Source organism: Salarias fasciatus, chromosome 13 (assembly GCF_902148845.1).
Source record: "Salarias fasciatus chromosome 13, fSalaFa1.1, whole genome shotgun sequence".
Lineage (NCBI taxonomy): Eukaryota > Metazoa > Chordata > Actinopteri > Blenniiformes > Blenniidae > Salarias > Salarias fasciatus.
The window spans coordinates 6986512-7011747 of record NC_043757.1 but is presented as its reverse complement, the minus strand read 5'-3'; the positions used below and the strand labels follow the sequence as shown (position 1 = coordinate 7011747).

The window sequence follows — 25236 nt, the reverse complement described above, 5'->3', positions numbered from 1 at the left end:
AATCCAATCTCAGACAAGTTGATGAATTACTCTGATTGTCTGTGTGTGATTTTAGCAGTCCATCTTCTCGACGTATGTAATCTACATGACATCTAAATGTCTCAGAAAAAGGAACCATATGTAGATCCATTGAAGTCCTTATTTGCCTTGTAATCCAAATTTAAAACATTGCAATTACAAACAGTCGATTAGAGTTCAAATGATGCTTCATTCGAGAGTCGTCTTTAAGATAATGGCCTCATCCTGAGCCGCATGTAATGTGTGTGAACTTTCAGTGTGAAGCACAGACCTCCCGGGCCTGAAGGCCTGGAAGGTGGAGAAGCCGGGGGGGGGGCTTCCCGGCAGCCCACCTGCCCTCCACCTTCAGAGAGGAGCAGCGGGATCGGCTCGTCGGCTCGTCCCGCCTCGGGGCTCGGCTGTAAAAAGCACTCAGCCTGATAGATAAGAGCGAAGAACAAAAGAAACACGGTGCTAATGGCTTGTTCACTCCTCCTCCTCCTCCTCATGTAGGAGATGATCTGTCCATCTGGCCGCCAGCAAACCCTGACTGCTGGGTTTTATTACCCACAACAACTGTTGAGCTTTATCAGGTTAAAATATCAGTTTAACACTTATATTAGCCATATGCCACTTCATTTTTCACAGATTGAATTTGCATGTTCATTGGGATTCTCAAATCTGCAATAATGGTGAGATGAGTGCGAAGATTTGAACTGATTTGTTGAAATATTAATATTGAACCTGTTTCAGTTATCAGGTTCTTCCTCTCATTGTTTCGGTTATTTGTATTTATTATTTATTTGTACACCATTCACAGGTAAATCACCTGCTGTGCTTATTGCTGTTTTTATCTCACTGGCACTAGTTGGAGAGCTACTTTGGTCTTTCAGCCACGCTTTGCTAAACATCCTCTTTTAGGTGCTTACGGGTCCATCAGAGCAGCGAGAAAAGCATTCAGTTCATTGATTTGTGTGTGTGGTGTGTGCTCTGTGTGTGTGTGTTGGCTGTGAGAGAAAGCAGAAGCATGCTCCTTCCCATTGTTGGCAGTAATAACCTTGTTTTTTTTTTTTCAAGTTCATAATCTCTGCTGCTTTTTCAGCGGGGGAGAAGTCCGCAGAGGACACGTGTGTGTCTGTGTGTCTGTGTGTGTGTGTGCACGCCTATGTGTGAACTTTTATAGTGCCATGTACATCGGGCTCTCCAGCATCGAGGAGAATAAACCCATCTTCTCGTTTCCATGGTAACAGTTCTGGTCTGCGGCATTGGTGTGACACACACTCGTAGCACAATTAGCCTCCTGTTAAAGGTGTGTGTGTGTGTGTCCTTTCTATACTAGAATGGACTTACTCTTATCGCACGCTGCCATGTGGGGATGTACATCACTGTGTGGAGAAATATGGAGGTTCTCGTCATGGAAATCATAACATTTTCTTCATGAAGACGTGCAAGTCGATGTAATATCCCCCATAATACATAGAAGTGATGCATGGAGTAAATAATAAACAAACTGCTAAAATGAGGTGAAAACTAATAATTACAAAATAAAAAGAAGCTAAAACTGCTTCCCGTTAATAAAACTGAAAGCTGATCTTCATTTTAAGGGGTTAACATATTGTGTGGCTCTACATAGATTTCAGATATGAGTAAAAACTGCTGATTTTGCTTATCGTAATGGTTGCAGACCTCTGCTGTGAGAGATTAGTATTTAATGTATATGTAATGGATGATAAAGGAAGTTGTGTGTTAACAGAGGAGACAGACACTCAGGCTTCACTTCTTGTGAGGCGTTGTCCATGTTGCTGAGAGCTGATTTTAGACGAGCACATGCATTTTAGGTTCATCAGCAATTAATGCTGCTAATAGACAATTAGATACTATTTGTGATATAATGTGTTTAAACCTTAAAGCTTCTGAAATGAATCTGATTATTAAACATGATTTCACACTCCAGCTAAAAAAAAAAACTGCTGTTATTTCTGATTCACATTTAGGTATGATGATATTTCAGAGCTAATCCGCTCTTGCTGCATTCACAGCTCTCCTCTTGTAATGCATTTGCAGACCCGTGTGTGTGCATCTGTAGTTGGTGCATCAGCAGAATGTAACCACTAATGTCAGCAGACGTAAACTCACCCCCCCACTTAACCTAAAGCAGGAGTGGGAGGGATGCTTTAGTGTTTTTCTATTCAGTGTAGGAAGAAATGTTTTCTGTGCATAGAGGTGATGCTGCAGATCAACAGTGAATGTAATTGCATTGCTTGCATTCATACCAAAGGTGCCGCTGTTTGCTGCATAGCGCAGACATAATGTATAAAGTCCCTTTGTGTGGACAGGAGTCGTGAACGGCACCTTTCTAAGCAGCACCTCATTGTATCAGTCTGTCTAAACGTCTCTTTGGGATGAAGGAGAAGCTGTGAATTCTGCTGGAATCGATATTACAGCAATAACGTGTGAGGAAGGGGGGAGGGTGGGGGAAAAGGGAAGATGAGAGGAGAGGAGGAGGCAGTTCAGCTCTGCGTGCCCGGATTGAAAAGTGATGAAATCGAAGCTGCATCCCTTTCTTGTTCCTCCACTTCATTTTCTGTTTGTCCTTTTTCTCTTTCTTTCTTCCAGTATCGCTCACCACCTTGGTGCATGTTTATTAGCCCTTTTTTTTTTTTCTTCAAACTTGAAATCACTGGCTGGTGCACTGCCCCAGTGTGTGAAATTGAAATTATTATATATGAGTGTATGTGTGTGCGCGTGTGTGTGTGAGACTGTCATCTTGACTGAGCCAAGGACGTTTCTGCTGTCACAGCGACTGTGCAGCAGTGGAAGCTGCGAGTGTGTGTGTGTGTGTGTGTTCACATGTGTGTTTCTGGCAGTGTTAGCGGCACATCGCCGTGACACGCTCAGCGTGGCGGCTGCTCTCTCTCCTGCAGTGTCTTATCATGTTTAATGTATGAGAGCTAAGCCTTTGCCAGCTAATCCAAGACGTGTATTAGGCTACTCTATTTTGGTTTAGGAGCCTCCGGCAAAATCCTTCACCACATTCATCAAAAATATGGTTTATTGGCAAAGCAACACTGTCGAGGTTTTATTCGATAAAAAAAAAAAATAGCATTTGTTTTTTTCTTGATATAAAGCATCAGTTTTCCTTCAATTGCTCTGTGGTGATAATTATCAGTCTTGTTTAGTGATAATTAGTTCTTGAATATATTGAAGGAAAGGCTCCGACAGATTCATAATTCAGAGCAGTGGCTGCTGTCGTGGGTTTTACTGGACAGTGTCAATCTGCTACATTGCAATTTACACAAGAATAAGTTAACGTGGCTTCAAGAAGTGAAAGTTTTCTCAGAATGCATTTTGTACAGTGGAATATCTAAAGTATGTGAACAGATGGAGACATAATTTTGCCTTAACTGCCTTCGCATAAATCTACTGCAAAAGCTACTGTTTTTGTGCAGTACTGGCATCTCGAACTCAAAGCTAAACTGTCAAAATCTTGGATTTTTCTTTGGTCTCAAAAACTTGAGAAGGCCTATATGCAAACCGTTCTCACTGCAGGATGTGATATTGAGGTTTAGTGTGTCGCTAAGTCGTCATTATTATGGCATGTATGCAATGCGCATTGCCAATGAAAGGCTGAATTGTGATCAATGTGTCGGTGCACTCTGCTTTTATGCACTGCAAACTGAAAATAATGGAATTCTGCATATGGGAGAAAAGTGTTTAATCTGATTGAGTCAGAAAAATTGAGCAGTTGACTAACTTTTCATTTTTGACACCAGCAGAAAGAAATCATATTGGTGGGAACAGCAGACACACGTGGTAGAAAAAAGAATACAGCTAGTGAAGGTTAGGGTAAGAGAAAGAGCTGTTTTTAAGAACAAATCACACAACATAACAGATATTAACATCATATACTTAAAGCATTGTTTACAGAGCAGTGTTTCAAGTGCAAATGCAACGTTTTAGTATTCAATTTTTTTGTATTTACAAAAAATTGTTTTTCAATTGTAAACTTGACAACATTATCACATATTGCAGGTTTACCTGATATTGTAGAGCTGTATTTTAACGTTTAAATCCATAATCAGCTTTTTCTACTCCCTGCCTTTCAGTTGGACCGACCTAATGTACCCTGGTGGATAAGAACCTGAAAGCTCAGATGGTTTTTTGTTTTTTTTCCTCCTTTTTTTGAATGAAGTCCTGAGTGAAGAGCTTGGCAGATCAAAGCGACGATCGTCACACAATTGCTTCTGGAGTCAGGAAGAGAAGTAGAGGAAGGAAAACTGGCAGTGAATGGGCACAATGCTGCTGTAAACACATGACTCTGCAGAGTGCAGATCAATTGTTAACTCTGCATCTGAAAGAGAGGAAGTCAGTCGAAGTGAATCATTGTTTGAGTGGAAGAGGAGTGCCCGGACTCGATGTGTGTCACGCACCGATGCCACAGTGTTCCTGTAGCTTTGCAGCTGCGTTCAGGAATCAATGATTCATCCTGAGTAATTTGAGCCCATAATGATGAACTGAGTCATTACAGTGCGTTCGTATGGAAGGAGCTCAGCCTGATGCTTACACAGCAAACACATGACGGCGGGCAGGTGGGAGCCGGTGGGAGCAGCGGTCGGTCAGCCGGGGGACAAGTGGTCATGTTGAAAGTAGAGGTCTGACGCCAGATCAGCCATTTTCTCTTGGAGCTGTTTTGTTCCAACTCTGTAGCAACTCCAGTTTTGTGTGTAGCTGCCAACAAGTACAGGAGTTTCTCCTCTCTATACTGTCAAGACGCCACAGACGACCGCACAAACGTTCCCAAGGGGTCACTTTAATGTCCGTTCATGGAGGTTGATTCTGGTGTGTTGGCCTTTTTTTCTTTTTCTTTTTTATTTTGCCGAGGCGGCTGTCATGAGTTGTGTGTGGTGAATTGGCTGTCAGGCGCACCAAATGCCTCTGCGTGAGATGCCAACTGTGGCCGACAATTCTGTCTGACGCTTGTTGAGTCAATCTGTCTCCAGCTTCAGACGTGATGGCTGTTTGCTCCTTCCGGTTCATACTGCCTGATATCACTCGCCACGCATCCGTCTCAGTCACCAGCATCATATGTGTTTGTTCCTCATAGGGGATTATGATATTATAAATTTATATTAAAACAGTTATTAATGTACATAAGGGCAACTGAAACTATCTGCTTAAAAATAAACAGAACTTAAATTAAAACATTTTCAGTCACTTCTGAATTCCTCTGCCCTTCTATACAATATTACATTTTTTAAATGTATGCAGCTATTTTTTTTTTTATATATACTTTTTTTATTTCTAATATTTTCACTGGTGGGTCCCAGGAATGTATTTCGGGGACTCCACAGGTCACATGTACAAGATTTTTTTTTTTAAAAGGATGTGATCCTCATTCACCATCACCACGCTCTCTACATGCTCCACACACCAGCAGAGGTAGAACGATAGACAGGAGGGGCGGATAAGGTCAGTGATCTTATCACCGCAGAGGGAAAACCATGGCAACCGCACTCCTGACCAGCTAACCATGACCACGACCTCCAGTTTGACCTTCACCCCAGGTCAAACATTCCCCCCTGCGAGGGTCTGTTGGTCAGATGACTGCAGATAACGGGTGGGATGGAGAGTATCTGAAAGTCAGGGAGGTGAAAGCATGGCGGTGTTCAAACACCCAGCGAAGGTTCACATGTCAACAGGCACAAAGTCGCATCTGATGGAGGAGGCGAAGCTGAATTCTGCAAATCACCTTAATTTATCTCATAATCTGAAAACCAACACTTGCACCATTTTGATGACGGTTTCACTTAAAAATCTGCAATTCTCATTTTTTTTTTTTTTGCAGCATACCTGGAGACCACTCTACCAAGCAGTCGTCTCTGTACATCAGCATAGCTTTTGCATTTTTGCTGATCTACATCCAAAGTTTAGTTGTGGGGGGCTATCCTGGGTTATTTTATTAAAATGCACGTTTTTCTAACTTTCTGCTCTGATGTACCCAAATTTCCCTAATTATAATGGACAATAACATAAGCTGTTGTGCAGACTGTGAGAAAGAACAACCACATTTTTCAAATTGAAACGGTCTAACTGTAAGAGTTTTGCTTATTTATTGTTTTTACTCATAGATTCAGACCTTTTGATTAATATCTTATGACATTAAAAACATCAGGAAGTTTGACTCAAACCCACACTAAAGTTAAAAGAGAGACATAGATATCTATATATTGTTTACTACCAGTAGTACTTATTAATGCATAAATCCCTTTTTCTTCCTTGCAGGTCTTACAGATTACTTATGGCCGTTAAGCTACTTAAACTACACACAGAAACGTATGCATAAATCAGCTTTGTATCTTTGCACAGATTAGTAAGAGACATGTTTTGGCAAGCAGAACCTTTTTTGTTTTTTTCTATCCTTACAGCCTTTGTCAAGGTTTACTGGATTGTATGAAAGTCACTCTGTCAGTTCAGTTGTCAGATCTTTAAAAGTGCATGAATTCAGTCCAGATGTGTTTCTGTCTTCATGGCACCCAGCAGCCGATGGCACGTTTCCTGCCCTCCCCTTAAACCTCGGCGATGAGGTAATGCAATATGTATGGGGCAGATGGTTATGACAGGAGGGGGTGCATCTCCAAACCCACTCACTTCCTTATATAATCCTCTTTGTCGTGACTTCAGCACTAACCTGTGTCAAGTTGTTAAATCCATGGGGTAAAATGAGTTCAGGCTGCTCGCTGCCATCAGGTAAACATGAAATATTCAGGTGAGTTGACCCTGATGTCCATTCCTCTTAAAGGAGGGGGCCTTCGATTTTACGGCATTAGAAGTTACTTTATTCTGTTCTAAAGGTTACCATTGTGAGAAATATTTTTGTCTGACGTTGTGTAGCAGGTACAGAGTGTAGAATGCATTACGGCACTGCAAAAATGTTAATTCCCGATGCGCAAAGGTTAAACAAAAGTAATGAGAAAACATGAATTCAAGCTTTTGTGGGTTAGCTGGGCTTTGTTCTCTGGCTAGTCATTCGATATAATTTAACCAAAAACACCAACGCACATCAAATTCCCCCATTCCTGCCTTGACTGTGTGTTTGCCTGTGTGCGTGTGCGTGTGTGTGATGTCTCATGGTTTCATTTTGGTTTCCATGACTGACGTGAATAGCAGGGGGGGCCCTGCAGCAAAAACCTGGAACAGCAGTTTAACCCACATAAACACCACTGTCACTTGCGTCACCTCACACACACACACACACACACACATCCACCATCGCGCCCTTACTACTGTCTGTCATAGGTACTGCTCAGTTTTCATGCCAACACTCCACCTCCTCTTTCACACAAAATATTTCTGTCATCAGCTGCCTGTATGCTTAAAAAAAAAAGTGCTTATAGCCGCCTACAGGTTTTAATTCCCACTGCAGCCTCTGTTGTTCAACCTGGTGGAAAAAGGGGGAAAAGACACTCAACTAAGAAACAAAACAAAACCCAACATATCCCCCAATCACTTTGATGTACAGGACAAATATTATCAAAGGATGTATGTGTTTTGTGTAATACGGTAGGCAATTTGCAGTGGAATTCTTACTTTGCAGTGAAATTCTTACTTCACAAATTACCAGTGCGGTGCATTCGCACAGGATTGAGATCACAGACATCCTCCTTAATTATTACAACTCACCATTGGTCCTAATGCCGTGCAAATAGGGGTTTAAGCAGCCTCCCAGCTACAAAATGTTGGCGCTTTTAGTAATTTATAACCTATAAATACTGCTGTCATCGGCGGTCTACAGGGCAGGAAATACCAGGGTCATCAGCTGCCAATAGGCTACAAAATACTGGAGCCTTTTGCTTCCTGCAGGCTATGAGAAACTAGTGTCTTTAGCAGTGTTTAAGCTCCAAAATACTGTTGTTCTATGCAGGTTATTGCATGTAAGGTATTGGTGTCTTATTCAAACAAATGACCAGTGTCTCTAGCAGCTTATAGGACACTTTTATTGTTACTGTCCATTCAGCAATAAATGCATTATGCACTGATTAAGCCCTTGTGAACTGATTTGATTGGAAAAGTAAAGAATAACATTATATGTATAATTAGAGCAAACTCTCCAGAGCTACTCATGTATCAGCAAACTGAACTACTAAGCTTTTCCCAAAATTCTAGGTTTGCTGATCAGTAATACAGTTACGTCTTTATTCACCCGTTAAGATCCCCATCCTCACCCCCTTCTTTTCTCTTTGTCTCCCTCAGGAGAGCCTCCAGCAGCTGGTGATGATGCCTTTACCGAATGTGCTCGTGCTCGGTCGTAACCCGCTGTCTGGTGAGTATCGCTGTGCTGGAACAATACATTTGAAGTGTTAAAAGGACTTAGGTAATTGCTGCTCGGGTTATAATTTGACTGCTGGGAGGCATTTCGTTAGCTGAGTGACTTGAGCTATAGGCGTGCAGACAGTCACAAAGAGGACACACGCAGTTTCTGTGGAGTTCTTGTCACTTTATCACTATGCAGCTGTAGAGCTGTTTTAATTATCCGGCGCTTTGATGCTTCATGCGGCTCTCTCTGGCCGTAGATCTACACTTCCTTTGTTTCTCCACGCGCTCCATGATGAGCTGTTCATTCAATAACTCCAGCCATTAAAAAACGGACTTGGTGGGAGAATTTTTTTTTTTTTTACTGTTGCTGTGGTGTGAAAACAGTTACATTAATGGTTTGATCTCAAGCTTCTCGTTCCTTTTGTCGGAGCTAACTCGTCCAATTTAAAGCCTCCTCCTCACCACAGGGATGTTGCCACAGCCCCAATGCTCACGGCTCTGTTACTCGAAGTGCTAAATTCATTTAACCATTGTGTAACAGAGCTCTGACCTGCTGATCCCAGCTGTGTTATTCGATACGTCCGAGCCAACCCGTACAAGCAGCAAGTGTGTGGATGTCATGAAAATATTTTCGAGCAGCTTGACCCGAGCAGCCCCGAGTGCTACTCGATATTCCTGCCTGACCTTCATGAAACCACGAGAGAGAAAATAGCAAATTATCACTAGACATAGTGGTGGAGATAAAAAGCTTATCCAGGGCGGTTAACTTCACTTAGCAACTGGTGATTGGATATATTAATCCACCACATGCAGGCGGAGTACTGTGCTCAAGTGTTATGTGGGCCAAATGCTGTTTATTCTCATTTACAAGCCAAAAAGAGCCTGATATGCCTTCATTTTGAAAGTGGTACCTTTATTTTTCTGTGTGGTAGTTCAGTAGGCGTCTTTCAGCCTGTTGGCACCAAAAACATCAGATTTTTGTAGAAGTCAAAATACTTATTTACTATAATCTAAGGTTGTGTGTTCAGTTTATCAATGAAAATTAAACTGCCAGAACTTATTGGATGTGCGCTCTAAACATGAAGCTGTCAAAACCGTGTGACATATGTCCGATATAATAATCTGTACTCTAAAATCGCCTTATCTGTTTATAGGATTATATTTTAAAGAATTCAGGCTGTTAATTAGTTAATTTATGCAAAATTTACCCCAAAGAAAATCACCCCTCAGAAAACAAGAACCTTCAACCAGTTATTGATAGCTTAAAGAGATATATTCACACCTCAGTTTCTTGAGCAAACCTGTTTAAAGCTGACTCTGTGTACATTCTGGTGCATCTAATCATCAGCTTGATTGATGGATTCCAGCCTCAGCCCACAGAACAGCCTGAATATGAATAATATATGCACCTTTTAAAGTAGCTGCTATGCCATGTATTCTCCTTCCTCCCTCTGTGGCCTTCCCTACATGCTGACCACAGCCATTTCTGTTATTTATTGGCTTTCCATCATTTTTCAGTGGTCTTTAGTTTTTATGCCTAAAAAGTAAACACTTTAGTTTTTTTTTTCTAATGCCGATCATCTGCAGTCTGATTCATAACTCTTGAACAGCTTTTCTTTCCTGGCCGTTAATCAGTGTTTGAGAAGCCAAAAGGAATTCTTTTATCATCATATCTCCCAAAATAAAGCCAACTGCTTCACAGCGGTACATGTTTGAGGATCTGCTGGGTGCTCTGTGCTCTGGAAACCTCCCAGATATACAGCGTTAAGACCGACCTGGTGCAGAGAGGAGAGGATGGAAGCGTTAAGGCTGCATTCCTCAAGGTTCCTTGTGCCCTTTACCCCCGAGCTTGTCAGATAATCATTCAGCAAGTCAGACCAGACCAGGGCTGGCTGCTGTGGAGTCCGACTCTGCGGCTCAGCGGCTGCCGGCTGAAAGTCATTGGCCATGTGGCTTTTATTACGCTCTCATTAGGGGGCAGGGGACGCCGCTTCGTGCATGTGTGCGTGTGCATGTGTATGTCTGCATACATGTGTTTGTTCGGTTGATGGGGGAGGGTTGTCTTCACAACAGTGAGCAGTGGGAATGAACTGTAGTACCCCCCCAGGCTCTGATTTACCCTCCACTGCCTTGCATTTAAACAGACAGACACACTTGTACATGCGAGCAGTGTTTATTTCATACATGCACATGCACAGAGAGGAGCTTCTTTGTTTAGTCTGTCTGAGAGTTAAAAGTGGCCATTTAGCCTTATTTCCAGAAAACTTGCCCATCGAAGGGATTGCACTCAAAGTTGCTTCACTGGAACCACTTTCAGTATCATTTTCACAGAGACGTGTTTTGCAACTGCTACATACACACATAAAAAATATACAGCGGCCAAAAATACATCACATCCTCTCTCCTCGCCGCTCCTGCTGGAGGAGGAAAATCCCACACAGCTGACAGCAGCTGATCCTCACATCGTGCAAAAATACACTTTGTAAACAAACACAAGTAGATAAATAATAAAGGCTAAGAATACGGATGACCCAGTGGAAAACATGATGTCGACAATGGGCCGCTCTGTGGGAAAGAAATATTTTTAACAGTAGCAACAACAGGAGAAACAACTGTTGGGAACTGACAGCTGACAAGCAGCACGAAGTGTGATGGGCTTAAAAAGCTGTGTGTGTAGTTCAGGAAAAAAGTCAAGGGCTAAGCTACTTTTTACTTGCAGTCTTGCATTTCGAGGATTTGTTGTCTGCTGTCGCTCGTTTGGAGCTACCAGTGTACCGCAACAAACAAATATGTCTACTAGACTGGCTGTCATTGCTTCGAAATCTGCATTAAATTATTCATTGTTTTCTACATCTAAATAAAATTCATACATCTGCAATGTATGTTTTATAATATAATCAATAATCTGAATAATTTAAATCTGCATTGGTCATATTTCACTAACATGAAGGAGTATAACCCGTGTCAAAATTACACATTAAAAGGCACCATATATTGATACAAATTAGGATAATCCCACCGTACAAAGAAAGCATGCAGAAGTTTCGAAAAACCTCATCCATCCACACAGATAGCACAAAATCAATTTGTACATCAAGACCTATCGCACACAGAGTCTCTATGAAGTAAAAGTACCATACTTGGATATTTGATCCTATATATTTATTCTAGTCCAGTAGAGATTTTTCAGAGTCGAGGGGCTGTTGCACACCAACATGGTGCTGCATCAGTGTATTGTGTTTTGTGTGAAGACGTTGATAGTGATGCTCTCTGTCATGCTGATGTCGGATCCAACACGTGTCTCATAAAGCACAAATTCCCCAGAATAATCTCAGCCCCGTACTCTGGATTGAATCCGCTGTGGCATGCTGTCAGAGTAATATCCGATTGCTTGTTCCGGTCTTGGGGCGGACATGCCAGGCGTCTGGGGTTTTTATTTTCTGTTCACCGTGGCAGGAGAGACGGCAGCGGCTGGAGATCGCACATGCATGCAGACACATTTGTAGTCACATCCTTGAAGCCGTGCTAACAATGGCAGTGCAGGAAGAGGGCTTCGTCACTGTCCTTCTGACCTCACTTTTCCCGGAAAAGAGGATGAAAATGGGTGAAGGAGAGACAGGGGGACCTGGAAGAGGTGCCGATGATTTGTAACAATGTTGAAGGAAGGAAGGAAGGATGGGTGGGTGGGTGTGTTGCAGAGAGGAAAAAAAGATGGGAGTGTATAAAAATGGTCGAAGAGGGATGATAGGAGCTGCAGAGAGAAGGGCTGCACCTCCTTGAAGCCTCCTCTCTGCTTCTGCTGCTGGAGGGAGATTTCTTTTCTATTTTCAACCTCGCCTCTTTGCCTTCCTCCCGCTCTGTCTGGCTGATTTCTCTATTTCCACTCTTGCTCGCTTGTGTTTGTGTTGCTTGTGCTCTGCTGTGTTTCCCCTCCTTTTGTCTCTTTTCCTTCATCCTCCCCTCTCAACGTCTCTCCCTCTTGTTCTCCTTCTCTCTCAGTATGAATTATTTATCCAGTGTGCTCCCTTATCTTTTCCCATGTTGCTTCAGTGGATTTGCTGAGGAGAACAGGTTTCTATGGTTCTAATAGAGTATCGTTAAGCTCTGAGCTTTAAGTTTCATGTGCCGTCGCAGTTTTAGACCTTTTCTCTACATTTTATTTTGCTTTTTTAACCAGTGCAGACTATGAATTAACGCCTTTTCTTTCTTCTCTTCGACTGACAAATCTTAAATTTTACTCCTGGATCAGTGGCTTAGCACATCATCAGAGCAAATTCCTGAAATCCTTTCATTCTGACATTTTCATAGATGCAATTTGCATAAACCACAGTGTGGCTGCTGCTGAGAGCAACAGCTTAGAGGTACCACTGCTACAAAGACTACTACTTGTAGTACTACTACCCTCCAGTGCTTTAGCCAACATTACCTAATCCAAGACCAAATCAAGACCAGGACCAAGAGTGTCCCAATTCAAAGACTTTAAAGGGCTGAAAGCCAGTTGAGACCAAGACCAGAACAACTCAATGCCAAGAAAAGACCAAAATGTCAATGAACCGAAATGGAGTTAGACCAAACCCAGAACATCCCAAGATTAAAAAAAAAAAAAAAAAAAAAAAAAGTAAAAGGCCAAGATCTTTAAGTAGCCGAGAGCTTTTAATCCATAAAAATTCATTCTCCAGACCAGTCTGGAATACCGGTACTCCAGCACTGCTACCCCTACCATACTGAACAGATCAGTTCTTGATTATTTCATTAATTTATCTCCTGAAGGCAACAGTAGATGACATTCATTCAAAACTCGTTCATTTAAACTCATAATGCTGTGAGTGCATGCAGTGATCCAACAACTTCACACACACAAAAAAAAACCAAACATCAAAAACTCCATCATTCATACTCCTTTCATGTTTTGTTGAGCTGAGTACAAACAAACAACATTTTGCACCCTCAGCCTGGAGCTCGGCACATCTGGGTTCCCATCATACGACTGAAATGCTTAAACATCTGCTCATCCGAAAACATCCTTGGAATCGCACGCATCTGTAACGAGCTTCACTTTTGGGTAAAGATCAAAAACCTCAAGAATCTTCAGCATTTATTGACTGAAATAGTCTGAATTTGACTGATATTCTTCTGCAGTCAAACAGTGACGTTGTCAGCCTCCAAGAGTCTGTTGCTTCATGATATTGGCCAAACATTGTCCACAATGATCCCGTATCCATAGATTTGAGAGTAATATTGGTTTCTCATGAAGCCGACGATAATTGAAGATGTCACTTTGTGTCCACATGGACGTCTCTGCAACTCAATAACAAACTGACTTGTGCGCTTATATTGACTGAAGAGAAATGAGAAAAAGAGAATCAATTTGATTGTGGAAGGGTAGATGGATGGACCCTGTCAAAGGAGACAGATTCCGCATATTGAGGCATGCTGAAGAGTAATAACCATCTTTATTATCTCTGATTTCATGCTTTAAAGAACCTTTCTGTCATGTTTAGTACACCTAAAGGTATTTCATTCCATCTTTTGATTCCTTCTGGCACCATTATCAGGTCGACAGTTTTTTCCTTTTAATTATTTTTTAGTCTTTTTTATGTTAAAGATTGAATCGAGGAGAAAACATGTGAAGAAGGTATCAAAACATAACTTCAGATGTATATTGTAAACCACACTGAAAAAGCTTCTATTTCTGTTTGTAATTTTAAAGGTAATACCTCAAATAGACGTTAACAGAAAGCAACATATTCAGATTTGAAATGACAAAAAATGTTGTTGTTTTTTTTTTTTTGCTTTTTCCATTACATGTGTGTCCCCAGTTCCCACCAGCAGTGTCTTATAAGTCTAGCAGTTTGTAGATTATATTGATTTCTTTGAGTTTTGCGCTCTGTTTTCACTTGAAAATGCCATGTAAACAGGGTTTTTTTGTTCAGCTTTCCCTCACTTGTCTCTGTCTCCCGCTGTCACAACCCCGCCTTGAACTGGAGGCTCAGACTCACCACCTCGGTTCATTTGTCGTCTTAAAGTCAAACAAAAATCAAAGGCACAGATGAAAACTGTCCCTCTGACAGGCACGCTCATTCAAAAAGGGAAAACACACAATGACTTGGATACACTATAAGACCGAGTCACTGAAACACACACACACACACACACACACACACACACACACACACACACACACACACACACACACACACACACACACACAGACCACCTGGTTTACTGTTGTTCAGCCTTGAAAGCCCCCAGATGAGCTCAGACCTGTTGAGCAGGGAAGCAGCTGTTTGTGTTATTCAGCGTTTTCTGACAATGTGTCCCGACATGTGGAGGACGTTCATCCTGCCAGCCCACCAAACATAGTAGAAAACATTGTGGCACTGTAACCAGAGCGAGGCTTTTTTTCTTTTTTTTTCTTTTTTTTAATGAGGGGAAACTAACAACTTGGGAATTCAGCTAATTGAAATTAAAAGTGGGTTAAGAGGATGAAATCAGTTCTACCTCAGAGGTAAGACAAAGCTGACTATAAAGCCATGAATATAATCAAATATTCGTGATTGTTGGACTCTAAAACTTCAATAGATCTCATTTTTTTTTTTAAAGAAAGCAGAAAATAATTCAACTGATCATTAGTCTTTGTAAAGAATAATTTAATTAGCTTTAATAAAACACTAAAGGAAGTAGTATTAATCCCAGAATTAGTAGAAGCATTGATGATAATAGCAGCAGCAGTAGTAATAGTGTCAGGATTATTATACCAGCAGAGTCATTGGTAACAGTAGCAGCGTTGTTAAAAACTGTAGTATTACGAATAGTGTCGGTAGCATTAGCAGTTGAAGTAGGGACAGCATTAGTATTGGCAGTAAGTGCAAAAAATAGTTTAATTTAACTCTATAAAACCTCGAGGTAAGTCAGTGCAGCTCTGAGATTTAAATGTATTTTAGATGGTGATATTTTTCTGTATATATGAAAAATCAAAAGGTCATGAAAGAGAGGGTGAATTCACATCTATATCTTTGCATCTTTGTTCTATCTTTATAATGGAGTACACATGGCAGATGTTTCTTCTGCTTATCAACACATTATCATACAAATCAACTCATCGATTTCTGTGTATTTTGACTCATTTAAAAGATGTAGAGCTTTTTGATGTGCAATTGTTTCTGTTTGCTTTCACCTTTCAGAACAAGGCCTAGAGGAGATGAAGAAGCTGTTGCTGCTGCTTCTTGGCTGTGCTGTCCAGGTAAGAGTTAATTCCTCCTGAAATCAGCCTCACAGTTTTTGGGTTTTTTTTTTAATGCGAGGGTCAATACCAGTGGCCCAATTTGTTCAATCAATATTTGTAACAGTTTCCAAAACCACAAATCTAATTTTGTGTAGTTCCGCCTCCCGACTTATTACTACCACTAGTTCGATTAGTTGATTGAGTTAACTGTGTCACGCATCTCTGTGGAATGAATGGAACGCTGCCTTGATACAAATCCTCCATTCAGCTCTTTTAGCTGCATTTCAGATAAAACCAGTGAATTCCTGAAAAACTCTCATTTTAATGACTCATTCTGTGAACCTCTTTGTAGTTTGAATACCTGAAAACAAAAGATACTGTGTTTCTTCTCAGATATAACTTCAAACACAATGTTTTTTTAAAAATAGTTTGGTGCTTATGTGGTATGGTGTGGGCTAGATATGAGAGTAATTTTACTTGCATGCGTTTTAAAACTAGACCTGAGTTATGCAGTGAAGAGAATCTTCCTTCTGTTGTGAATTATTCTCCTTTAATCTTTGGGGAATATTATCTCTGCCTGATGCCACCGATAAGACTGGGACACAGCTTCCTGGATCAGATCAGCGTCTGCTCTGTGTTGGTCTACTAACCTCCCCCTGAACCCCCAACCAGCATAACTGCCTGAAAAAAAAACAGTCACCCTGTTCTCCTTTTTATCGATGATTTACAGTCTTAACGGCGTCCTCCTCTTCTGTTTACAGTGTGAGAAGAAGGAGGAGTACATTGAGCGTATCCAGACGTTGGACTTTGACACCAAAGCTGCCATCGCCTCCCACATCCAAGAGGTGAACAAAACTGAAGGGAATTACATGTTTGACTTTTTTGTCCTCTCTGGTTGTGGTGCCACAGATCAGAGGAGTACAGCTTGCTTGTGCATAGAAACCAAAAGTTGATCACCTAATTTAACATGCAGATACAGTTTAAAACTTTGGTTAGTCGGACTCTGTTTGTACATTCCGATTAGTAATGTTCAACTTCTGCTTGATAATCTGCGTGCACATAGTTCAATGGCATTTTATTCATTCATTCTCTTAACTATTCACAAACATGTTTATGTAGACAGAACAATCACTCCTTTTTTCTGCTATTTTAAACTACCATACTTGTATAAAACCCATGCAAGATACATGAATTGTATGAAAAGGCCTCTTATGTTTTTATCTTGCCAATCTCTGACACATTTACACCTCCACTGAGGACATCGTGACAACAGAAACCTCTTTTAAGGTCTTTTAACAGATCATTAAATCACTTTTATAAGAGGATTTACTTTACTTTGAACCTCTAGATTTTATTATTTGTTTTCACAGTGCCCTGCTGCTACAAACAATGCCAATATTATTTGAATCATTTGTATGATGCTGAATGTTTTGGGTGTATCAGGTGACTCATAACCAGGAGAACGTAGTGGACCTGCAGTGGCTGGAAAGTGGAGAAATGCCTGCCGAGGACCTGGACGGCCTGTCCAGAAACCTGGCTTTCCACCTCAAGCGGCTGGTGGATGAAAGAGACACCCAGCTGGAGGTAACGGCATGTTTACAGTGTGCACGTACAGTAAACAGGCCAATTAGGAAAGTGTGGTGGATTTTGTCAAATTCTCTTATGGCCCATTTCGAAATTGGTTATGTGGAAAGTTTTCTCTCCTTTTTTTTTGCTGCGACCACAAAAGAAAAACCTCAGGAAGGAAGGGTTGAAACTGTTAACCGTCTCATTGATGGTGTGTGTGTGTGTGTCTGTGTGTGTTTTACTTAGGCTGCATGCGTCATTAAGCGAGTTTCCAAGCCATGGGGTGCAGATCTCCATGACTGATACAGCTGATTCCCGTGCGTGTGCGTGTGTCAGGTTTTAATGGCCTCCAGATTATCACCGTGTAGTCCAGCCGCTCTCAATTAAAATCCCATTTCCTGTCACGGGCGCTGGATCAAAATAGGCTGTGCGTGGGGGAACTTTGTGTGCTGTTTGATTGTAACGCCCGTGTTGCAGTGAGTCCTGTAAGACGGGCTCTTCTGCAGGTCTGGTCTCACCTCCGGCTCTCTGTGTTCAGACCATCGTGGAGCTGACCCAGGAGCGGGACTCTGTGCAGCTCTCCCCTCTGGGTCCCTGTTCCAGCCAGTCTCCCGGAGACTCCCCCAGTATGAGGAGGACCGAGAGCCGACAGCACCTCTCCGTGGAGCTGGCTGATGCCAAGGCCAAGATCAGGCGCCTTCGGCAGGAACTGTGAGTGACTTCTCAGAGCGGCAGTACGCCCCTAAAACAAAACCACACAACATGCTTTCTTTTTTGTTTTTTCTTGTACAATAAACATTTCTAACAGTAATAGAAAAAAAGCATATTTTCATGGTAAAAACAAGTGGAAAGTGACTGGTACAAGGTACAATGATGTGGTGACCCCTTTAAACCACCAGAACATACTAAGAAAATAAAGACAATATAGCTCTTAAATAGTCAAAGCACCAGGGACATCAGATTATCTCATGTTTACTAGAAAAATGTTTCTTTATATAGTTGAGAACTAGTTTTTGTTTATAAAATATTACATTTTTGCACAATAAGCTTTTTTTTTTTTTTTTTTTTGCTGGACTGTGTATTACAAGACATATTGTATAATACGTACATAGAAAATTATTTTCCAATTTATGTTGCTCCTGACAAAAAAATTGGAAATTCAAGTGTGAAATTGAATGTTATTAAATAGATTTACAATATGGTTTTTGCAATATGGTTGGGAATTGTTTTTGTCCATATATTTGAACAAACAAAACACAAAGATATATAGTAAAATAATTGGTACTGGATGTGGAGGTTGAATTTTTTTTTTAATATATAGTATCTTAGTCAATATAATAACAAAAGATTCATTATCTTCCTTTTGATTCTGAAAAATTACAACACTGTCAATTGAAGTCAATAACTGCATAGTAAAAATAGTAATGATCCTATTTTTGCACCACCTGATATATGGAATACCTGTACACAATTAAAAGTTTTAAAAAATAATCGTTGACATGTCTGCTGTGCAGCTGGAGTCACAGGAGATGACACAAGGACTCTGTAAAGGAATCGACACATAAGATAGAAATCGCACACAATAGGATGAGTGAGTGTTAATCTGGGAGTCTGTGGTTGAGACGTGACACTTAATGAGTAACGATGATGGGAACAGTCAGAGTCCACTGGTCCATTTTCTAAGAACTTTGTTATTATTCACATGAGGCTCGTCTGTGGTGATGTTACTCTGATGCACACACTGACGAGAGCAAACCTGCTCTCACAAGCATTAAAGAGGCCTTTTAAATTCTGTTTATGAATAATAGAACTTCCTTTTAGAAGAGCTGTAATTTCTGGACAGACAGAAGTCTTCATGGATCAGTCATAGGAGGAAGAGGACCTTCTGATGTTTGGATATCTCACTTCAAGGGGGAAGGATTTTGGTGTTACACGTTTAAACTGTCCCTGATGTAATATTTGTAGGGAGGATATCGACAAGAGGGAACATTTCTCCACTACAGTATTCACCATTTTGAACATCACTGTTAAATAACAGACTTATGTATGTATTGGCCTGTTGATGGTTGTTCATGGTATTTTTTTCAATATGTGGTTTTTGTGGTGCAGTGTGAAGAGTGATCCTGAAAGCTCTATGACGGTGATGTTTGAAGACCCCGAAACTTTAGGATGTGATTCTTAAAAGGACTTGAATACCTGATTACCTAATCTATCTAGATATTTAATGTTGTGTCTGTGTGGAAACCATCATTCCAAATTCCACTCCAGAGGCTTCTGAAGGTATTTATTAATCTGGACTAAGTTTTCTGTTGTCTGTGGTGACACTGAAAGCTTTAACCTTCATCCCTGTGTTTTCCTCTCCTGGGTAGACAATGCTCTGCGTGAGGCCAGACTGAAAGCCAATTACGGCTCTTTAACAATCACTTGTGTAACTCAGAATAGTTTGAGCTCAGTGGCACGAAAAGGGTGGAAGGCGCCTCACTGTGAGTGACCCCAAGCTAATTCATTTTGCTAGTTGTGTTGAGAAGGTGGCGCATTAATCACAGCCGATATCTTCTGCTTCTCTGACCTACATGATGAATATTTTCAAACAAAGCTACACAAAATGAGGAAAATGACTTATTTTGTTTGTTGGTTGCCACGGTGTTGTTTACTTGTTGCTGGGGCATCTGTGACAGAGAGGTATTGTCCTGTGATGAGCAGGACGGGGAACAAAACAGGCCTTCAGGTCTGTGATGTTGTCTGCTCACATGATTGCTTGTTTCTTTTCTGTCCGTGGCTACATTACAGAAAACTGTGTCTGCATGCAAATGTGTCACTACTGTGTGGTCTTATGTGTCTCTGAAGCAGAGGGGGGCCAGAGCCGGAGGGTATACGGTTCACATATTTCCCCCCTCCACAGTGGTTTGTTTGTTAATGTTTGAGTGGAAGTTACTGCGGCTTGGCTTTCTGTCCCCTCCTGTTTGTTCCACATGTGGAGTCACAGCTTGGTTTCTTCTTACACATATCGTCTTTGAAAGTTTGTGCTGCTTTTACTCATATTCCTCTTAAAAAAATTCCCTAATAGCTTTAATGTTATATGAATATTAATTTAGACAGAAAAAATAAACAGAACTAAAACATGTCTTTTTGTTGTTTTTTTCTTATAAGGCCAGAGTTAAAAAAAAAAAAAAATCCTTAAAAACTTTGCCAAAAATAACTACTACGCCTCTTGATGCTAAGGCCCTCTGGGTTTAGTGTCAAGCAGCTGTAACTCATTTAATGCCTGTAAATCATTATAGTAACCACTGCTGCATCTAACTAACTCAATGAACTGAGAAGCAGAAATGCCCTTGAAAAATAACGGGTAACTTCCACAGGAAACGCCAGTCTGATAACGTCCCCTGAAAGTCAGTATTCACTACATGAAATCACTCTTAGATGTCTTCACACAGAAAGGAGACTCCAGTGTGGTGTTGAGTTAAAGTGTGTGCAGCTGCCCCCTCTGGAAAACTCCCCCATGGTGCAAACAAGAAGAAGAGCATCATTTTAATTTGCTGTGAAAAGAAGAAAAGAAAAGAAGCGAACAGCAGTCCCTCACGACTTCTCAAACAGGCCTCCATAGTGCCAAATATCTATCATGATGAAGACTTCAGCCTCTGTACAATGATTCATTCATAATATGCAAACACAAAATATATATATTTTCAATTAGCTACTGTATTTTACTTTCATTACAAATAAACTACATTATAATAATAATAAGACATCAGTAAGTCTTTATTGACTGTATAATCTGACACAGGTTATGTTTATTCTGTTCATGCACTTTATTTGTGCACATTGTCATCCACCAGGCGTGGTCAGATCTGCCTCTCGGGCTTCTGCCATGTGTCCCAAAGTCTCAGTTTTACATAAATCAGGTCTGTTTTTCTCCACCTGAAAGCCAAAAGTTTTCCATTTCTCTGTTTCTCATGAATGCACCTTCGGTCCAGCATTTTCCCCACCACTGCTACAACCTCGTTACAGATTTTTTCACAGCAGCTGTGGAATAGAATAGAAGAGAAGTACTTCGTTGATCCCAGAGGATTAATTTTCTTTAAGAAATTCCTTCCTAAAAAAAAAAAAAAATAGACATCTTCAGAATTGAGCTTATACAGTTGTCCAATTTCCTCCCAAGAAAAAACAAGTATACCCAGGTTTTAATGGCCTCCAAAAAGTAAGCGCAAAAAAAACCTACTTACTTGAATGAATGCACTGGATTTGAAAGACCAACATCTTTTATTTCAATAATTTTAGAATTATAAGCTGCTTGCTTTAGGTAGATAATGTATAGCATGACAGGAGGAATGAAGTTTGCTCTTGTTTCTCAGCTTTTCAGACATTCCAGATATTACACACAAGTCTCTTCTTGCACAGATGCATTGTGTGTTAAACCATTCATGTAAGCATCTGAGCCAGCTGCAGCCACGCTGCGAGCCAAAAGCTCGTCTGCCATGCTAGAAATGACAGGTGTTTGTGATTTGGGAGGAGAAGGAGTAAGGAGAAGGAGGGGTCGACCAATGAAACGGGAGGAACGTCCTGTCTGAACGCTGACTGTCTGAGGGAGGAATGAGGATATGAAAGAGACTGCACAAAAAAAGAGGCTACAATAATGGAGGGATGCCTTTTCTTATTGAGATTCACCAGAGCCTCCGGAGAGCTGTAATCAAATAGGCCATCAGATGTCGAGTGGAGCACTTTCATGCAAATACATGCACACACACATAAACAGCATCCCAGGAATGCAGTGGTTTTCTTTCAAAGCAGCGTGACACATTTCCCCCCGTTTGTAGCAGCACAAACACACACACAGACACACTCCACACACAGATAATGTCACGCTGCCCTATCATGCCATCATTTATAAAGAAAAACCTGCTACCTAAAACAGAGTAGTGCATTTACCACAAGATGTGTTTCTTCGTCCGTCTTGTTGTTTCTGCAGAGTAAAAACCAGGATGAACGGTTTGAGCCTGAGGAGGAGATTTACATACCGCAGTCTAACCCCTGCAGTAGTCTCTTCTTCAGCTGTTTGTGACAGTTTGCTTTTGTGTGCAATGCAAAATGAGTTGGTTTGTTTGCAGACAAATTCAGGCCAAGACACAGTGCAGACTCTGTGTCCTCTCCTGACCAGCAAAGCTCACACAGCACACAAAACTCTGTTTTTACTTAGCTGGGTTAGTTGGTTCACTGATGTTTTTAAAGCTACATGTGGCTTGCTGAACCAATTTGCCCAACAAAAAAAAAAAAAAAAAAAAAGGTCATCATGTGATTCGTTACTGTGTCGCTTCTCTTTTGGAATAAAAAAAATGTCAGGTAGACTGAGAATATTTTTTGCCAGATCTCCCAAACCTTGCATTCAAACTTTCTCTCAAATGATAAACAGCTATCCTTTATTCATGCATGTCAGAAAATGACATAGCCTGCAAACAAATATCAGACAAATGCTATAAAATGTTTTTTTTGGGGGGGTTGGGGGGGGGGGGGGGGGGTTTGCCACCCATCAAATGATCAAACGGAAAGCTTGGAAATGGAAACAGCCCTACAGCAGTGTCCTTGTTGATACTCTGATAGACACACAGACACGCATCCCCCAAAAAAAGATTTTCAGAGCCGACCTTTCTGTTAGTCACTCAGGCAGAAACACAGAATATCGTTTTCTTCCTGCTCTTTGATGTGAATGAATCAGGAAAGTTTAAATATCCTCTTTCATTAATTCAAACTTCATGAAGGACGAATAGCTTAAATCACAAATGCACAAATTTTGATATGTGCTTCAAAGTACACATAAAAAAAAAAAAATCTAATTACAGACTCAGAAGCATCACACGCTTGGACAAATAATCTATCTTCCCAAATTTAGATGTGTCAGTGTGACTGACTGTCATCTGTGTATGTGTCATCCCATGTTTTTAAAATGCCACCGAAATGTCTTTGTAGTCACGCAATGACAAATCGACCCAACGCTAATGCTGCGGTTCAGTTTCAGAACATAACTACGTTTACAGAGCTTTAACTGCAATTCACCCAAACTCTTAACCACTGTTTGAATCTGCAGAAAATAAGAGCATAAATCTTATGCAGGTTTGATCAATACTAGCACGCCACCAAAACCATAGTTTGTAGCAAGGATGTGCCATATCGTCGATCCTCATCTTTCTTCCATTTTGATTTATAGTTTGTATCTGCATGCTGATATGATACTCATACTTCATATGAAAGCTTAATGTGTGAGGTGTTGAACTTATTTTTTCTAAAACCATTTTATTCCTTGAACTCTGGTATTCATGCTCAGAATAGTGTAATGAAATGCTTGTTGAAACAGAGTGAAATCTCACTCTGAAATCTCCCACCAAACCCACAGAGCACATTTTGGGCCCCTTTTGGTCCGCAGGCCTTATATTTGACCCCCCTGTTCTAGACTAATGGCCTCCCGATGCCCACACTGTCTCCAACATTTAGGTCGCTTCCCCCCCAAAAAAAAAGCTCATTTACATCCAAACTCCTATCGTCTCTCTTTCCACCTTCTTCATCGTTTTTCTCCTTTTTTTCTTTTCCAGGGAGGAGAAGAGTGAACAGCTCCTGGACACCAGGCAGGAGCTGGAGAACATGGAGGTGGAGCTGAAGAGACTCCAGCAGGAGGTGAAGTCACCGTGTCCAAACACATGTAGCTTCATCTCCGCCCTCCACCTGCCCCCCCCCCCCCTCCCGGCTCTAAGCACTTTGTTTCCGCAGAGCTGCCAGGCTTTAATCAGCTAGCTGGTGACTTAGCTTATTAGGGACTATTAGAGCTATCTTTAGTCCCGCAGCAGCCTCACATGGCTTTTGATTGGGAGTCGGCTGCAATCTGGCCAGTGAACCACTGCGCACAAGGTGCATGAGTTCAGGACTGTAGAGCATTCTAAATGTGTCACTGTGTGTGTGTGTGGCTGCGTGTTTGTGATAATTGATAGTGAGGAGGGTTTGTTCTCTCCTTTATCTCTTTTATGTAACACCTGATTTAAGCTGTTAGTCATTCATAGATTATCTACTAGTCACACAAGATTAAGCACTCGGTGAATACAAACAGCTTCATATGAATCTGTGTGCATTCACATTTGATCATGGACGTCTTTAATTTAATAAAGCTTGATGATGTCCTGTGTGTTTTTTTTTTTTTGATCTCTCACAGAGCTATCAGCTGCTCTCCGATGCTCGGTCGGCTCGGGCCTACCGTGACGAGCTGGACGCGCTCAGAGAAAAAGCCATTCGCGTGGACAAACTGGAGAGCGAGCTGACCCGGTACAAGGAGAGGCTTCACGACATCGAGTTCTATAAGGCCAGAGTGGAGGTACGACGCCGAACGCCCGCAGGATGATCGTCTTTCAGGACAGATCAATTGTCGAATCAAGTGTTGATTTCTTTCTGTCTGTGCTGGTCTGCATATCAGTTCCAACTTTTCACTCTGAGTTCTGCACAAAGGTTTAGTGTTTATAGCATTCTCGCCTCATTGCGAGAGAGTGCCAATGATTCGAGCCCATGATGGCCTTTTGAGTTTGCATGTTCTGTTCTGAATGACTGTGCCTACAGCTAAATGCATTTTTTTCTCAACCAAACTGTATGATTATGTTGAATAAAACATACAATTAGAAGTTGAAAATGTGATTGGGAAATTTTAGAATCGGTGCCATGAAATGTAAAATCTCATGAACTGTACTCTTCAGCCTTAGAATGCATTTTTTTTTTAAATGTGCATCTTCTATTTCATCTATTATCAGGAAAGTTGCATTGCTTCTAAATAATTTAAAAACCTCCAATGTCCAGTTTCAGATAATTGGACATATCCTGACGGATAGTCTTCACTGACACGTGCTGTCTGATTTGTTGCTTAACTTGTGGTCCGCTGTTGATTTCTGTAGGAACTGAAGGAGGACAATCAGATCCTTCTGGAGACAAAAACCATGCTGGAAGAGCAGCTCGATACCACCAGGACCCGCTCTGACAAGCTGCACCATCTGGAGAAGGAGAACCTGCAGCTCAAATCCAAGATGCATGACCTGGAGATGGTAGGACGGTGCATGCAGTGCAGGAAAGACAGATCAACCTGTGTTTGGTCTTCATTTATCTTGACACAC

At 41.2% G+C, this 25236-nt stretch overlaps 1 protein-coding gene across 5 annotated transcripts in view; it reads left to right on the top strand.

Moving 5' to 3' along the window:
- ccdc88ab (coiled-coil domain containing 88Ab) overlaps nucleotides 1-25236 on the top strand; it is a 68882-nt gene that overhangs the window by 23147 nt on the left and 20499 nt on the right. For all 5 annotated transcript variants that reach the window (XM_030106789.1, XM_030106792.1, XM_030106790.1 and 2 more), the window contains 8 exons: nucleotides 8248-8317; nucleotides 15495-15553; nucleotides 16297-16380; nucleotides 16979-17119; nucleotides 17640-17812; nucleotides 23683-23764; nucleotides 24294-24452; nucleotides 25021-25167. In XM_030106789.1, coding sequence (XP_029962649.1) covers nucleotides 8248-8317; nucleotides 15495-15553; nucleotides 16297-16380; nucleotides 16979-17119; nucleotides 17640-17812; nucleotides 23683-23764; nucleotides 24294-24452; nucleotides 25021-25167 — 915 coding nt within the window. The remainder of the gene's footprint in view (nucleotides 1-8247; nucleotides 8318-15494; nucleotides 15554-16296; nucleotides 16381-16978; nucleotides 17120-17639; nucleotides 17813-23682; nucleotides 23765-24293; nucleotides 24453-25020; nucleotides 25168-25236) is intronic.